Source organism: Schistocerca cancellata, chromosome 2, assembly GCF_023864275.1.
Source record: "Schistocerca cancellata isolate TAMUIC-IGC-003103 chromosome 2, iqSchCanc2.1, whole genome shotgun sequence".
Lineage (NCBI taxonomy): Eukaryota > Metazoa > Arthropoda > Insecta > Orthoptera > Acrididae > Schistocerca > Schistocerca cancellata.
In genome coordinates this window covers 290,764,517-290,782,247 of record NC_064627.1, presented here as the reverse complement: position 1 = coordinate 290,782,247, position 17,731 = coordinate 290,764,517, and the positions used below count along the sequence as shown (strand labels likewise).

At 41.2% G+C, this 17,731-nt stretch overlaps 1 protein-coding gene across 1 annotated transcript in view; it reads left to right on the top strand.

The window, feature by feature from the left end:
- LOC126161648 (myosin-VIIa) overlaps window positions 1-17,731 on the top strand; it is a 509,736-nt gene that overhangs the window by 476,369 nt on the left and 15,636 nt on the right. The window contains exons 29-32 of the mRNA XM_049917634.1: window positions 5,492-5,618; window positions 8,618-8,787; window positions 11,529-11,719; window positions 16,191-16,309. Coding sequence (XP_049773591.1) covers window positions 5,492-5,618; window positions 8,618-8,787; window positions 11,529-11,719; window positions 16,191-16,309 — 607 coding nt within the window. The remainder of the gene's footprint in view (window positions 1-5,491; window positions 5,619-8,617; window positions 8,788-11,528; window positions 11,720-16,190; window positions 16,310-17,731) is intronic.

Here is a 17,731-nt window from a genome sequence, read left to right as displayed (position 1 = left end):
CATGAGCAACAATTTGCAGTCGGGTGCACCCAGTGCTCTCTATCGCCGCCGGTAGGGCCTCCTCCACATCTCGGATGAGACCCCCCGGCAAGCAGACAGAGTGAACACTGGCCTTCTTCCCCGACCTTCTCGCTATTTCCCTAAGGGGCTCCATCACCCGCCTAACGTTGGAGCTCCCAATAACTAATAAACCCCTCCCCCCGTGTGCCTGCTCGGACCTTGCTGAAGGAGCAGCCACATGTCCCCTCACAGGCAGAGCGGGCGATGCCACACGGCCAGCCTCCACATTGACCTTCCGCCTCGTGCGCCGCGAACGCCGCTGAACCCGCCACTCCCCTTGGGGAGAGGGTGGCCCAACCGCACCCGGTACCCGCGAAGATGTCTCGACAGCAGGGACAGTGGGTGAAGCATGTAACACCTGTGGTGTACCTTGCGACGCACCAGACTCCCCACTGCCGCTACACTCCGAGGCAGCAGCCTGAAGACGGCTGACCGCGGCCATCAACACGCTCAGCTGTTCGCGAACATTGGCCAGCTCCTCCTGCGTCCGTACACAGCAGTCACACATCCTATCCATCCTAAGGAAACAATTTACTGAAGAGAGTTAATCAACCTTTAACTAGACTGCTAATTCACTAAAGGCGACTGCTTATTCACTAAACTGTGGTTGCTAGCCACTTCTTGTAGAAAACAATGAAAATAGCACTACCTGTCTCTGGACTGTATTGAAAACAAACTCTAGCACTACTGGCACTATGGCTGACTAAAGGGACTCTCTCTGACTGTATTCAAAACAAACACGAAATCTATGGAACACTATTAAGAGCACTCGAAAATTAAAGCTTCCTAAAAGCAAATACACACGGAAGAAGAAGTGACAAGTAAGAAAAATACAGTTAATACTTAAATTAAGGTAGCTCGCTGCACAGCAGACGTGAAGCAGGCGGCAGTTACGACGACACTGACACTACTGGCACTATGGCTGACTAAAGGGACTCTCTCTGACTGTATTCAAAACAAACACGAAATCTATGGAACACTATTAAGAGCACTCGAAAAATAAAGCTTCCTAAAAGCAAATACACACGGAAGAAGAAGTGACAAGTAAGAAAAATACAGGTAATACTTAAATTAAGGTAGCTCGCTGCACAGCAGACGTGAAGCAGACAGCAGTTACGACGACACGATGGTTATTGTTTGCCATTCAATGAGAAAATTTTGTATGATATGTATTGGTAGGAATAATTTGTTTTGTTCCAATCCTAGGAATTACCCCTTGACATTTGATTTATATGTTTAGAAACATCATGTAAATAACTGGACAAAACTGATATGTCATTGCTCGTTTCCTTCCACACACACAGTGTGTGTGTTGCCAGCAACAGGGCATAGTACACAGGGTACAGTTTACATGTGGATACAAAATGTGTGATAATCAGAATTATTAGAAGTATTATTAATACTAGCAAATGTACCAGAGAGGTTAGGAGGTTGTTATTACTGGAGATGACGTAAGGAATTTTGATGAAGTCTGATCTCTCCTCAGATCTTGGAATTTATCATTTATATGTCTGCTCCCATTTTTATGTACTCATTTTACCTGTGTATAGGCCTATTATTATCTTGTCTTTTCATAGTTCTTAATATCTCATATCTGAACCTGTAGGATTAGATGGCCTGTTTCCATGGTGCATAATAATAATCATCAAGAGTGATGCATTGCCAGAAATGGTCTGCTGACTATTCACAAAGGAGTAGCTCTTGTTTCAGATATGAAAAATAGATGGACAATTGTAACATAGTAACCCATTTCCAAATACTCTGTTGTAGTTTTCTCAGTTCCCCGGCATGAAAACTGTTTGGTTGTTTGTTCAAAAAGTGTCAGTTCTGTGAGTGTGTAATATCAATGTCTGTGCTGCTTCAGAGATATACACTCCTGGAAATTGAAATAAGAACACCGTGAATTCATTGTCCCAGGAAGGGGAAACTTTATTGACACATTCCTGGGGTCAGATACATCACATGATCACACTGACAGAACCACAGGCACATAGACACAGGCAACAGAGCATGCACAATGTCGGCACTAGTACAGTGTATATCCACCTTTTGCAGCAATTCAGGCTGCTATTCTCACATGGAGATGATCGTAGAGATGCTGGATGTAGTCCTGTGGAATGGCTTGCCATGCCATTTCCACCTGGCGCCTCAGTTGGACCAGCGTTCGTGCTGGACGTGCAGACCGCGTGAGACGACGCTTCATCCAGTCCCAAACATGCTCAATGGGGGACAGATCCGGAGATCTTGCTGGCCAGGGTAGTTGACTTACACCTTCTAGAGCACGTTGGGTGGCACGGGATCATGCGGACGTGCATTGTCCTGTTGGAACAGCAAGTTCCCTTGCCGGTCTAGGAATGGTAGAACGATGGGTTCGATGACGGTTTGGATGTACCGTGCACTATTCAGTGTCCCCTCGATGATCACCAGTGGTGTACGGCCAGTGTAGGAGATCGCTCCCCACACCATGATGCCGGGTGTTCGCCCTGTGTGCCTCGGTCGTATGCAGTCCTGATTGTGGCGCTCACCTGCACGGCGCCAAACACGCATACGACCATCATTGGCACCAAGGCAGAAGCGACTCTCATCGCTGAAGACGACACGTCTCCATTCGTCCCTCCATTCACGCCTGTCGCGACACCACTGGAGGCGGGCTGCACGATGTTGGGGCGTGAGCGGAAGACGGCCTAACGGTGTGCGGGACCGTAGCCCAGCTTCATGGAGACGGTTGCGAATGGTCCTCGCCGATACCCCAGGAGCAACAGTGTCCCTAATTTGCTGGGAAGTGGCGGTGCGGTCCCCTACGGCACTGCGTAGGATCCTACGGTCTTGGCGTGCATCCGTGCGTCGCTGCGGTCCGGTCCCAGGTCGACGGGCACGTGCACCTTCCGCCGACCACTGGCGACAACATTGATGTACTGTGGAGACCTCACGCCCCACGTGTTGAGCAATTCGGCGGTACGTCCACCCGGCCTCCCGCATGCCCACTATACGCCCTCGCTCAAAGTCCGTCAACTGCACATACGGTTCACGTCCACGCTGTCGCGGCATGCTACCAGTGTTAAAGACTGCAATGGAGCTCCGTATGCCATGGCAAACTGGCTGACACTGACGGCGGCGGTGCACAAATGCTGCGCAGCTAGCGCCATTCGACGGCCAACACCACGGTTCCTGGTGTGTCCGCTGTGCCGTGCATGTGATCATTGCTTGTACAGCCCTCTCGCAGTGTCCGGAGCAAGTATGGTGGGTCTGACACACCGGTGTCAATGTGTTCTTTTTTCCATTTCCAGGAGTGTAGGTGTATTAAAATAATGTAAAATTTCAAGTACAGTAATTGAAGTTTACTGCCATCAGTATGCTGCAAAATAAAGTTACACTCATTATTTCTATGATTACATACAATTACAGTGAAACCCCCACACACTTTTAAGGGGACTTAAAAAACTGGTGTAAAATGCGAGAAAATGTAAAATGTGGAAAATAACATTTTAAGCTGTAGAAGTTACATGTAGGATACTCCTCTGCATTTTTGCACTTTATGTATGATATATATACATTATGTACATCAAAGTACTTGTCAGGGACATTTTTGTTATCTATTAAATGTTTATTATCTAATAAAAATTGCTGATGTAACTGGAACTGATAATCGTCTGGGAAGTAGAAACGTTTAACTCAGTATCGTACATTATAATCAATGTTTTTGGAAAGCGTGCAACTGTCATTCATTATTTAAACAGTGGAACATATTTTTTCATGCTTAGGACGATGCATTTTGGGAATTTTTTCTCGTTGTCAATTGCTGTATTTACAAAAGTATTTTGTGTGGTGTTTTCGTATGTGGTGTTCTGCATTTCATGCACTATAGTCATCTTTTTGGGTTATCAGGTACTGTGCCTTCTCAGTTGTGCAGAAAACAACACATACATGCAAACTGTCACCAACATTGTTTGGTTGTGTAACATCACAAAAAATACGTAAGTAAATACCGGTACTGCACTTGACAACAAGAATAAATTCTCAGAACATGTTTTTCACAGCATGAAAAAATCCGTAATTGGTACTGTTTAAACGAAAAACATCTGAGTAACCCAGAGTGAGTGAAGATGTCAACCAGCACTACAAGTGGCCAAAAAACGAAACACACTAAATATCGTTCGACAGAGGTGTCATGATGATCACAACAATCACGAAACTTCGCATGTGCAATAGAGACAGTTTATAAATGGTTGTGATAGGCCAGAATACCTTTATTCAAATGAACCTAGTTACTCCCATCAGGTTCCAAGGCGAGTAGAGCTTGGCAGAAGCAGGGAATGTGGCATAAATTGTTGTAACTATTGCATATTTACCAGTTCAGGTCTGCTGAGTAGAGCGCCCTGGTGTCAAGAAACTTCACCATGAAATGTTTGTATATACTACCTGATAGCTAACATCATGCCAGCATTATTTTATGTCAGTTTCTTCTCTGTGAACATTTTTTCATAAAGTGCAAATCATGGGAAAATTATAAATGTGTTGACGCAAAATGGGTTACGAATTGACATTGTGGAGCTAGGAAATTTGAAGGAAAATGCTGTAAACAGTGGGAAAACATTAATTGTGGGAATGAAAAGCGGAGTTATAATATAGTTCCAAAAATTTTAATTTTTTTCTCCAGTTGTCATTCTTCTGTTGCTTCTGTACCTAAAAATGTGTTAAATTGATATTTACGTAAGTAAAAATGCAGAGACAACAGCTTATAAGACATGTTGCCTGTTGGTGCTCATCTCGAGTTACTCAACTGATGGTTGTTTAGTGATTTTTCTGCCTGTTCCTACAAATGACAGTGAAACCAATAAATGAGCATAGATAAAAGATCCCGACATGAGAGCCACATGGCAGCACATGAAGACATGATCACAAAAGCCTCAACAATTTCAAACTACTTAAGAGCTATAAATTTATCTAATTTACTGTCTTTATAAATTTTAATATGGTTTACTACTGTTGCTGTTCCATCTACAGTCAGGCAGAATGACTAGTAATAATCATCTTGTGGTGCAGTTCTTCTTGTTGTCTCCGTGCTTGCTAAGAAAATGGGATGAGAAGTTCCGCCTTATGCAAGACACACGTCTTGGGTGAAACAAAAGAACAAAAGAAAAAAGGTGTCTTGCATAAGGTGGAACTTCTCATCCCATTCCCAGAATGACTAGTATTAATTCACGATTATTTATGAATCGTGAACAGTAGAGCTTGAATGCACATTACTGTTTCAATTTTAGCTTCTCTGTTGTTCTTTACATACTTTAGATTCCTTTTTCTACACAAAATATGGGAAAAACTGCTAAATAAGGTAAGGTATCTGTAGCAGAACTGCCATCTTTTGTCAAAGAAACGTTTTGCCAATGACAAATAATTGCTCTTACAGTACTAATTTTTCCCTTTTTTTCAGGTCCCAATCTGCCAAAGAATGATGTAATAATTGCTGTGAACTGGACTGGTGTATATGTTGTGGACGATCAAGAACAAGTTCTCTTGGAATTATCCTTCCCAGAAATCACCACAGTTTCAAGCCAGAAGTAAGCATATTACATCAAAAATACAACTGCTTGTAAATTCACTGTAGACCTTAGCAGTCATATTAAATGGTAGTGTACAATTTTTGGATATACATTCTTGATAATAATTTATTATGACTGATTAGAATGTGTATCAAACATAGGCCTGGAGACTGAGCTCTGGAATTTACTGACAACACTCCAACAGAGTGAACCAATCAAGGACATTACACAAAGTAAACTATGTGATCAAAAATATCCAGACAACCCCAAAACATATGTTTTTCATATTAGGTGCATTGTGCAGCCACCTTCTGTCAGGTAAATCATATCAGTGACATCAGTGTCATTAGACATCGTGAGAGAGCAGAATGGGGTGCTCCGCTGAACTCACGGACTTCGAATGTGGTCAGGTGATTGGGTGTCACTTGTATCATACGTCTGTACGCAAGGTTTCCACACTCCTAAACATCCCTAGGTCCACTACTTCCAATGTGATAGTGAAGTGGAAATGTGAAGGGACACATACAGCACAAAAACATACAGGCCAACCTCGTCTGTTGACTGACAGAGACTGCCGAGAGTTGAAGGGGGTTGTAATGTGTAATAGGCAGATATCTATCCAGATTATCACACAGGCATTCCAAACTGCATCAGGATCCACTGCAAGTACTATGACAGTTAGGTGGGAGGTGAGAAAACTTGCATTTTATGGTTGAGCAGCTGCTCATAAGCCACAAATCACACCAGTAAATGCCAAACGGTTCCTCGCATGGTGTACACAGCGTAAACATTGGATGATTGAACAGTGCAGTGACGAATCACAGTACACAATGTGACAATCTGATGGCAGGATGTGGGTATGGTGAATGCCTGGTGAACATCATCTGCCAGCGTGTATAGTACCAATAGTAAAATTTGGAGGCTGTGGTGTTATGGTGTGGCCGTGTTTCTCATGAAGGGGACTTGCACCCCTCGTTTTTTTGTGTGTCACTGTCACAGCACAGGTGTACATTGCTGTTTTAAGTACCTTATTGCTTCCCATTGTTGTAGAGCAATTCGGGGATGGCGATTGCATCTTTCAACAAAGTAGAGCACCGGTTCATAATGCATGGCCTGCAGTGGAGTGGTTACACGACAATAGCATCCCTGTAATGGACTGGCCTGCACAGAGTCCTGACCTGAATCCCATAGAACACCTTTGGGATGTTTTGGAATGCCGACTTCATGCCAGGCCTCACCATCCGACATTGATACCTCTCCTCAGTGCAGTACTCCATGAAGAATGGGCTGCCATTCCCCAAGAAACCTTTCAGCACCTGATTGAATGTATACCTGTGAGAGTGGAAGCTATCATTAAGGCTAAGGGTGGGCCAACACCATATTGAATTCCAGCATTACTGATGGAGGATGTCATGAACTTGTAAGTCATTCTCAGCCAGGTGTCCGGATAGTTTTGTTTACATACTGTACTCTAGAGCTGTAGATTGACAGACAGTTGTTAAATGGAAATGTTCCTTGGCCACTCACTTCTTATTTTGGGCATTTCAGTTTACAGTTAATATTTTGTTTGGATAGTGGACACCTGTCTGTTTTTCTCTTATACTACTCACATCATCAGTAACAATATAAATGTGACATTATTATTCACGTGCACTTTTTATGGTCACTGCCACTAAAACAGTTACACTTTAAAAAATGACATGTAGTCTGCCAATGGCATCTGTTAAAATGCTGCATGTCACACAAAATGTTAATAAGGGTTGAACATTGCAAATGTGTTTTATATATGAAGCGGATGTGTGGATCAATGTCAAACAAATTTGGCACAGAAGCAGCAGGCCTCATGAGTATCATCACTGTGGGGTTTATAACCTAGCTCGAACAGGAGTGGAGATATGGGTGAAAACATGTTTTTCCCAGCCCACGGTGTGTAGGTTGCACTGTGTGGTAGGTATGTCATGTGTGGACAGTATCAGCCTGGCAAATCAACTTGCTTTGCAGGGAAACCTACATGTCATGGACAAGAATCAGTTTCCAAGCCTCGATGTGTAAGTTGCCCTGCATGACAGGTGTGTTGTGTTGAAGTAGTATCGGTCTGTTTTCTCAACCTGCGTGCTTGGCATCCTGTACGTCAAGGGCAAATAAATGATTTTCAAGTGTCCAATGTGTCACCTACCCTGCATGACATGCATATTCTGGGAGTAGTATCAGCCTGCTTTATTCAAACGTATGGCAGGGACTATACGTGCCGATGAGCATGGCTGAGAACAAGTTGAGATGGATAGAGGAGGGGATGAACAGAGTGAGGGGGAGGAGGAAATGGACCGAGAGAGGGGAGGAGGGTGAGGTGCATGAGGCAGGTGCATGTTGTGGGAGGGTAGTGGGCAGGTGAAAAAGGAAGAGGGGGAGGTGGAGGCAAGTAGAGAGAGAGAGGGAGGAGGATATAGTCAGAAGGAGGGGGAAGAAGATATGATTACAGAAAGGAAGTGGAGAAAATGCACAAAGAGAGGAGGAGGAGCAAGAGGTAAATAAATTTTTGCCCACGAGTTCAAAAATATTATGTTGCAGATAGAAGTGCTGCTTATTGCTGCTAAATGTAATTAATTTTCCAGTGGCATTGTGAAGGATCATGTGTGCCATACATTCAATTACCTTAAATATTATAAAAATATTAATTAGAAAAAATTAGCATATAAATGAAGATATATTGAAAGCAAATTGCTTTACAGCAGAGTCAATAAGCACTAATTTTGACTACTATCAATAAAACATATAATGCTCTTTCACAATATATTTAGTGCACTATTTATTTATTTGGTATAGATGCAAATGAAATTTTCTCACCTCTGCCAAACCTGATATGGAAAACTGATCAGAAGCTGTTGTTAACCAAATCAGGATACTTTCCTCTAGTCAAATGCAATAATTTGCTTACTATTATTACATTCTATAATGCTTTTTTTGTGGCATGTAGGGGCTAAGATGGTTAAGTGTAATGTATTGTATTTGTATTTCAGAACAAGCAAAGTCTTCTCACAAACATTTACACTGTCTACAATAAGAGGAGAAGAGTTCACATTTCAGAGCCCAAATGCAGAAGATATAAGAGATTTAGTTGTATATTTCTTAGAAGGATTGAAGAAGAGATCAAAATATGTTATTTCCTTGCAGGATTACAAAGCGCCAGGTGAGTTGTGAAGTGAAATTGAGTTGAATTAAGTTTTATAATAGCCATAAATTTATGCAAAGTGGCACAAATTGAGACTTTGGTCATTTTGTGATACTGAAATGTATCAATTCCCTTGCATTATGACCTGTACATTCAGGTAAAAATACTGAAAAAATTCTCATGGGGATAGTTCGTTTGAAAAGTCACTAGCAAGATTATGCTCCTCAAATAAAAACATGTTTAAAATCCAGCTGACACTTAATGTATTTGTTTAGACACCTTATATATGTTAAATGAAACATTCCCAATATAAAATAATGCATGAACTGCCTTAAACTAATGAAATGTAGGAAAGTATATTGTATATATCTCAGGTACACATGCCTCTGTCTTGTCACTGGAGATTGAAATGATCTATTTCACTCTGGTGCTTACGATATGAAACAAAACTGCTGCTAAATAGCAGGTGGGTGCTCACACAATCATTGCAGTCCAGAGTAAGGCAGATACGTGATGTAGTTGAGCCGTAGCAAATTAAAAACCGAACCCATATGATTGTGTGGGACATTGTGGAAAGGGATATACATTCATTCCTCGCTTTTTATTCTTACACCCACCCAACTTAAAACATAGTATTAGCTCATGTTCAAACCCTTGGCCTACACCATTGTGGACAACCAGGTAGAAGACCTGCCCTGTACCCCAACCCATTGCATCCTATCATAGTCCATTCAAAAACATATCCTATCCTATGAATGGTGGGACCATATGTGAAAGAAGTCATGTATACGAAGTGCTGTAATTACTCTTCAGATTCCATGTATGGGTGGTAACTAACCAGTTGTGTCTGCCCACATGAATGACCATCTCCATACTGGAGCTGATTACAAATTCAGCCATCTAGCAGTTGAATATGCTGCACATGAAAACAACAGTGATTTTAGTAGCTATTTCACTATGCGTGCCAATGGAATCATCATTGATAACACCAGCTTACCCTTCTGACCACTTTTCGTTTCCTGTCATTTTCCATGTCACCCTTCCCCTGTTCAACTGTCCTGTGTGTGTGTGTGTGTGTGTGTGTGTGTGACTTGGTGTGATGTGAATGTCACAATTTTGTCACTGAGAGCTACCGTCCTCCCCCCCTATGTCATGCCTTCCCACCTCCCCCTTGCCCTTTGTAGATTCTACACATATTTCCCTTCTTCCCCTTCCCATCTCACCACTCCTATCAGCCTGAAAACCACTTGTAAAATTAATTAAGTGTTTATTTAGTGTTTTGCTCTGTAAGATGCCAGAATTTGATTTTTGTATTACATGTTTTGGTAGCTGGAAATGGGATGACACAGAGGTCAGCTTTAAAGTATGGCCGTGAGCACCACTTTTTCCAGTGCAGTGTATCAGAAACAGGGTTCATGCACTGACAAGAAAAAAAATTCCCACATCTACCAGTTAAAAATACATCTTTTTCCAGTTGAAAGTACACTTCTTCCTGGGTGAAAATAAACTTTTTCTGTGTTAAGCGATAATATACTCTCCCTTGGAACTGTAAAACTTACAAATCCTTCAAATGGCAAAGGTATTATATACCTGTGTAGAACTTCCCGGCACTTTAGGAAACAAAATTCAGCCAAAAACAACACATTTTGGAAAGAGCTTTGATGCATGGAAACATGTACACTGCATGTTTTCGTATTACAAAAGTATAAATACAAATTCCACCAATTATAACATGGTAACTTTCAAAGCACTGAAATCGAGATTGTGATGTGGTTTTATCAGCCAGTCATAGCTCTTATTATGTGATTTACCAGCCAATGACAGCAGATATTCAGAGCATGAGACTTATGATGTAGTCAGCCAATAGCAACATCATTGTAAAGTAGTGTGAAAACAAAAATAGGAAAAGCTAATGGTTTAAATTAATACACATTCAATATAGCTACAAACAAGCTTAGCTTTCACCTATAATACTGGTCACCAAAATTTTTTTGCTGTTTTTTCTGAGGGTGTGGTTAGGCAGGATTCTAAGAAATTGTCTTAAATTGCAGCAGCTGAATATTTCTGAGAAGCACAGTTATAAATTTATCTGCTTTGCGCTGAACATTTTGTGGCTTATCTGGCTGAATAAATGTTCTGACAAGCACTTCAACTATTCCATATAAAAGTCAGTTACATGTGAAACTGTTCAAGAACTCACAAGGCACTTTGTTTTGAAGAATATATATACTTTTTGTCATCACTACTGAATAATTTGTAATCTACCAGAGAACTAAAATAAATACGAAAAACTAACCTCAAACTTTTATAGATTTCGTCATTGGCAAACGCTTATGTGCAGTTCGTTTTGTTGTAAACGACGCATTTTCTTTATAACTAAAATTTTATTTTGGTGTTATTCCCTCATTTAGGTTTCCTTGCTGCAGTATTATTCTACAGTAGCGGACAAGAGTAAAATTCTTTGTAAGAGCATCAGTTCTTACCGGTGAAAATTACAAAACTTTGACTAGAAACTAAAACAATGAAAAATTCTTGGAATTCTAAAAAAATTCCCTATTTTTCCTGAATTTTCCCAGATGAAGAAATTCACAGGTTTTTCCACGGTTTCCCAGTTGTCCCATGGCATAAAAAGCCTGGAGAAACAAACAAAAACGATTAATAGTTTAGTAGAATTTCAAAACTGATTGGAGCTGTCAGTATTTTGTAACTTCTTCTCTTGCAAAATGCACTTATTCTCATTATATTTCTCTCATTTTCAGGTGAAGGCTCATCATTCCTGACATTCCAGAAAGGAGATCTTATAATTTTAGAGGATGACAGTACTGGTGAAACTGTTATGAACTCTGGATGGTGTGTTGGAAGATGTGAAAGAACAGGAGAAAAAGGAGATTTCCCTGCTGAAACAGTATATGTTCTGCCTTGCTGCAGTAAACCTCCACAAGACATACTGGTATACTACTCATAAATCTGAAATTATCAAACTTGTTGGGAAATTATTGTAAATAAAGATGCCAGCTATTTTATACTGATTGATGCATATCCTGTATATACAGGGTGTTACAAAAAGGTACGGCCAAACTTTCAGGAAACATTCCTCACACACAAATAAAGAAAAGATGTTATGTGGACATGTGTCCGGAAACGCTTAATTTCCATGTTAGAGCTCATTTTAGTTTAGTCCACCTACGCTCAATGGAGCACGTTATCATGATTTCATACAGGATACTCTGCCTATGCTGCTAGACCATGTGCCTTTACAAGTACGACACAACATGTGGTTCATGCACGAGGGAGCTCCTGCACATTTCAGTCGCAGTGTTCGTACGCGTCTCAACAACAGATTCGGTGACCGACGGATTGGTAGAGGCGGACCAATTCCATGGCCTCCACGCTCTCCTGACCTCAACCCTCTTGACTTTCATTTATGGGGGCATTTGAAAGCTCTTATCTACACAACCCCGGTACCAAATGTAGAGACTCTTCGTGCTCGTATTGTGGACGGCTGTGATACGATACGCCATTCTCCAGGGCTGCATCAGCGCATCAGGGATTCCATGCGACGGAGGGTGGATGCATGTATCCTCGCTAACGGAGGACATTTTGAACATTTGCTGTAACAAAGTGTTTGAAGTCACGCTGGTACGTTCTGTTGCTGTGTGTTTCCATTCCATGATTAATGTGATTTGAAGAGAAGTAATAAAATGAGCTCTAACATGGAAAGTAAGCGTTTCCGGACACATGTCCACATAACATCTTTTCTTTATTTGTGTGTGAGGAATGTTTCCTGAAAGCTTGGCCGTACCTTTTTGTAACACCCTGTATAGTGCTACACTATCTGCACAACAGTTCCACAATGTAGATATTGTTGAAAGGAGAACAAGATAACGAGGTGTCAACCTGGCCAACTGGTATTTCTAACTGGTGAATGGTAGTGTTAGATCCTAATATGATAAATTACCACTGCAGGAGAAAAAGGCAACTTTTCTAGAGGTGAAGTAGAGGAGGATAATTTCATACACTGAACAAACTATTTGACGTAATGAATTTTGCAGTGTTCTTATACTGAACTGTTATTGGCAACTGATCTGTGATGCTCATTTTGCTACTGCTTCTGAGAGCCACCTGCCTCCCCCATCTCTAATGGCTTCAATTACCTAAACAACTCCCCCTTATCCCACATGTCTTACTCCCTCTGTTACCACATGTGTTTCCTCACCTCCCCACTGGTGTAATTATTCAGTTTGTACACACATCAAAAACAGTTTTGCATCACCTCGGTTCCGAGAGTTCTGGAACCTGAACAGAAAATTGGAGTAGAGATCAACATAAACATCATTTCTGCCCATTTTATTGCTCATGAAAACCACACATTGCATGCTCATGAAAACCACACATTGCATTTCGAACCATCATAAAGCGAGAACTCCGGAGGTGGTGGTCCAGGTTTCTGTACACACTGGTACCTTTTATACCCAGTAGCATGTCCTCTTGCATTGATGCATGCCTGTATTCATCGTGGCATATTATCCACAGGTTCATCAAGGCACTGTTGGTCCAGATTGTCCCTCTCATCAATGGCGATTTGGCGTAGATCCCCCAGAGCAGTTGGTGGGTCACTTCGTACATAAACAGACCTTTTCAATCCATCACAGGCATGTTCGATAGGGTTCACGTCTGGAGAACATGCTGGCCACTCTAGTCGAGCGATGTCGTTATCCTGGAGGAAGTCATTCACAAGATGTGCATGATGGGGATACGAATTGTCGTCCATCAAGACGCATACCTCGCCAATGTGCTGCCGATATGGTTGCACTATCAGTCGGAGGATGGCATTCATTTATCGTACAGCCGTTACGATGGGGCATTCAGTCTGACCGGATTGCCTCCAAACATATCTCCGACGATTGTCAGGTTGAAGGCTTATGAGACATTCATTGGTTAAGAGAACATAATGCCAATCCTGAGCGGTCCATTCAGCATGTTGTTGGGCCCATTTGCACTGCACTGCATGTTGTCATGGTAGCAAAGATGGATCTTGCTATGGATATCAGGAGTGAAGTTGCACATCATGCAGCCTATTGCACACAGTTTGAGTTGTAACATAACGTCCTGTGGCTGCACAAAAAGCATTATTCAACATGGTGGCATTTCTGTCAAGGTTCCTCCGAGCCATAATCCGTAGGTAGTGGTCATCCACTGCAGTAGTAGCCCTTGGGTGGCCTGAGCGAGGCATGCCATCGACAGTTCCTGCCTCTCTCTCTCTCTCCATCTCCTCCAAGTCTGAACAATATCGCTTTGGTTCACTCAGAGATGCCTGGACACTTCCTTTGTTGTGAGCCAAGTAACAATGTGGGCACAATTGAATCACAGTATTAAGCATATAGGCATGGTTGAACTACAGACTACAAGAGCTGCGTACCTCCTTCCTGGTGGAATGACTGGAACTGATCTGCTGTCGGACCCCTGCATCTAATAGGCACTGCACATGCATGGTTGTTTACATCTTTGGGCAGGTTTAGTGACATCTCTGAAAAGTCAGACGGACTATGTCTGTGATACAATATCCACAGTCAGTGTCTGTCTTCAGGAGTTCTGGGAACCAGGGTGATGCAAAACTTTTTTTTTTTATGTGTGTACAAGCAGTAGCTTCTTTAACATTTTAATCAGTTATGAAATTATGTGAAGCTGAGTTTTGTATAATTCTGAGTGCCATAACTTTGAATGCTTCATTTAGTTCATACAACAATACTCAGCAGATAAGTATCATGTTATTTTGTGTGCTGCAACTTCTGTGTTTTAGTGTCCAGCTGTATATTAACATGCATGAACAAGAGAATTATGTGTGCTTTATTTCTATACTTTGTAGCTGCATGGGAATTTACTTCCAGTCACCTTCCTATTAGATTAAAAAGCACATAATCCATACCGTCAAAAAATTTCGACCAGGTTGCTTGGTGTGATTTCTTATACACTACCTGGGGGGGACGGGGAACCTGAATCACTGAGAAGCGATGGAGGTAACGAAATGAAACTTCACAGTTACGAAGGATATGTGATGTTATTTTTGTGATTACAGAATCAAATCAGATTTACTAAGAACTTGGAAGTATGAGCCCAAATAACGGTATGACGTTGTACCCAATCTGGCCTGGATAAAGCCACTGTATCCTCTCCTGAGACAAACTGGCCTACAACTGTTGGAACTGGTCCTTGATATTCTGCATACTGACACTGGGACGAAGTTGACATCTGGACTGGTCCCGCATATGTTGTATCAGGGCCAAATGTGGGGATTTTGCCGGCCACAGGAGTACCTGAACATCTTACAGACAGTTCATAGAGATACATGCCATGTGTGGACAACTATTGTCCTCTTGAAAAATGGCACCATGATACTGTTGCAGGTGAGGTAACACATGAGGATGCAAGATGTACATAACATACTGTTGTGCCATCAGAATTCCCTCATTCACTACCAGCCATGACATCATCTCATAATAATGGCATTCCACACCATGACGCCAGGAGTAGCACCATGCATTGGAAGAATGGGACCTATGCCAGCGTTGCCACCATACTCACTAATGATGATCATCATGGTTATCAAGATTAGTGCAGAACCGAGATCATTGCTGATCACAGTGCAATGCTGTTCATCAGCAGTTGATACTTCCTGGTCATACCAGTATTCCAAACGCAGCTCAGGATGGTAATCCCTAGGCCGGACAGTGCCAGTCTCCAACCAGTGGTGTGGGATAACACAGAATGCAGTTCTTGGATGAGAGGTAGACATGAAGGGGTTACGATGCGTTTGGTGAACAATATGGGCATGCTGTCCAATTTCAAGCCACTGTCACAACTGAATGCTCCACAAATCTGAATACTGTATGATTTAACCAGCCAGCCAAATAAATAGAGAGCCATAATGAGGCCCCTTTCAAGCTCTGTCTGGCACTGATAATACTGTCTCACACGAGCACATGCATGCAGTGATCACTCAAGGTCTGAAGCTGTCCACACCCATTTTATACCATAACAGGCCTGGTAAAAACACTAAACATGAACAGCTCTAATGCTGTCTGGGGGCTGTTGTACATGTCACACAGAATTGCAACTCTTACTCATTTACATGCCCACCAGTGGAGTGTACAGAAACGAAATTACGTTGACTTCCAACCATAGCTTCCTGCTGCTTCACTTTTTTGTCAGGCAGGGTATTTGTACACTAGTGTTAACAAGTGGTCATTTTATTGTATTTATTTTGAGTTACATTTTTTTACATTTTTAAGTGAATGCTTTTTCTGCACTTGACAAAATGTTGACTCTCAAACATTTTGTCTGACAGTTACTTTTGCCTCAGTTTGTTTTGAATAGCTGCTTGATATAGACAGCATGACAGCATACTGTTTGTTATTATTTAGGCATTATTCAGCTTGGAAGGTGCTGAGCATGGACGTAAATTGTACTCGCAGCAAATGAATGGCACTGATAACAGAGAAAAACCACATAATTTGGCTGAATATGCCCTGGATCACTTCAGGTATCTAAAAAATAATTTTTATTTGCAATTTTTGTAATGCATTTGAAATATGTTGCAGTATTAATAGTCACTGTGGTAGTAAATTGAAGCATTTAAACCTCACAGTTAAATGTGAAGTGGTCATTATTTAGTACTTATGTACTATTTCTTTTTATGACTCTTGACCTGTGTAACAACATACTGTTTACATTTTGTACTTGGCAGTATTCTAATCTTTTAAGGGTCCCACACATGAGCGATGGTTCACAGTGATCCATCACTAATGATTTAACTACTGTCAACCACTTGACTCTACCCCAACACACACAAGTGTTTTGCCATGCAATTTCAGTCAGTATTATGAACACCATTGTTTCGAGAAGTTCTGCCATGGAAAATGAAATGCTATATTTAGCTGCAGTGGCAATTGATCTCCATATCCGGAAGATATTTTATGGGGAGGAGGACACAGGAATTGTAATTTACAAAGCTTGTTTGAAAAACAATTTTCTTGGGAACTGTAGGTTACTTAACAGAATATATTATATTTTTGTTGCTGATGCATAGTATGTTGTGCACATCTTTGTAGTGTACGAATACAGTTCATTTTTCATTTATTAGTCCTCAATTCCTATTTCATTCATTAGTTTTATAGTTTAACTGACAGTATTTACATAATATGTTTTGCAAATCACAGTGTGTCTCTAGAAATGATGTTAATTGCAGCACTACTGGTTAGCACAACTCTTGTTATGAGTGTATGAGGGAAAGTTAAATCATATACAATGACAAGGGACTTGTGTAGCTATGAAACTGATTTGCCCTGAACATTTAAATTAAAATGTCCACTTATTATTGTGGTAAGTCATTCTGTGCAGAAGTTAAAAACTTTAATAATGCTTACAGTTGTTTCATAAGTAACTCTAACTCATCAGATGGAGCCTCAGCTTCACTTCCCAGAGAGGTTTGTGGTTCCTGAATAACTATAAATCCTAACATAAAGTTCTTACTCATCATGGGCAAAATGAAACAAAACAGAACTGCACAAGCATGCTTAATAAATAAACAAGCAGCCATATTGCCACACATCACATGTGATTCATCATACACCTATGATTTCCATGTGATCAGTGACTGATCATTGTGATTTGCCCACAAGTGCAATCTATAAAGTTATCACACATCTGTGCAGCTGACTACTGTGATCCATCATTCATGTATGGGGTCCCTTTATTGGTAAAATTTAGTAGTTGTTACTGTATATTCAACATTTACAAGGATGAAAGAGTAGTTTAAAAAGTGCAAAAAATACTGCTGTGGTAACATATTTTCACACATTTGCTATGCCAATAGGGCAGAAAGAAATAACATAACACCATAGTGGCAGTAGACAGTTTAGACACACTTCAGTTTGTTCAGTACTAAATGAATGTACCATGTGGT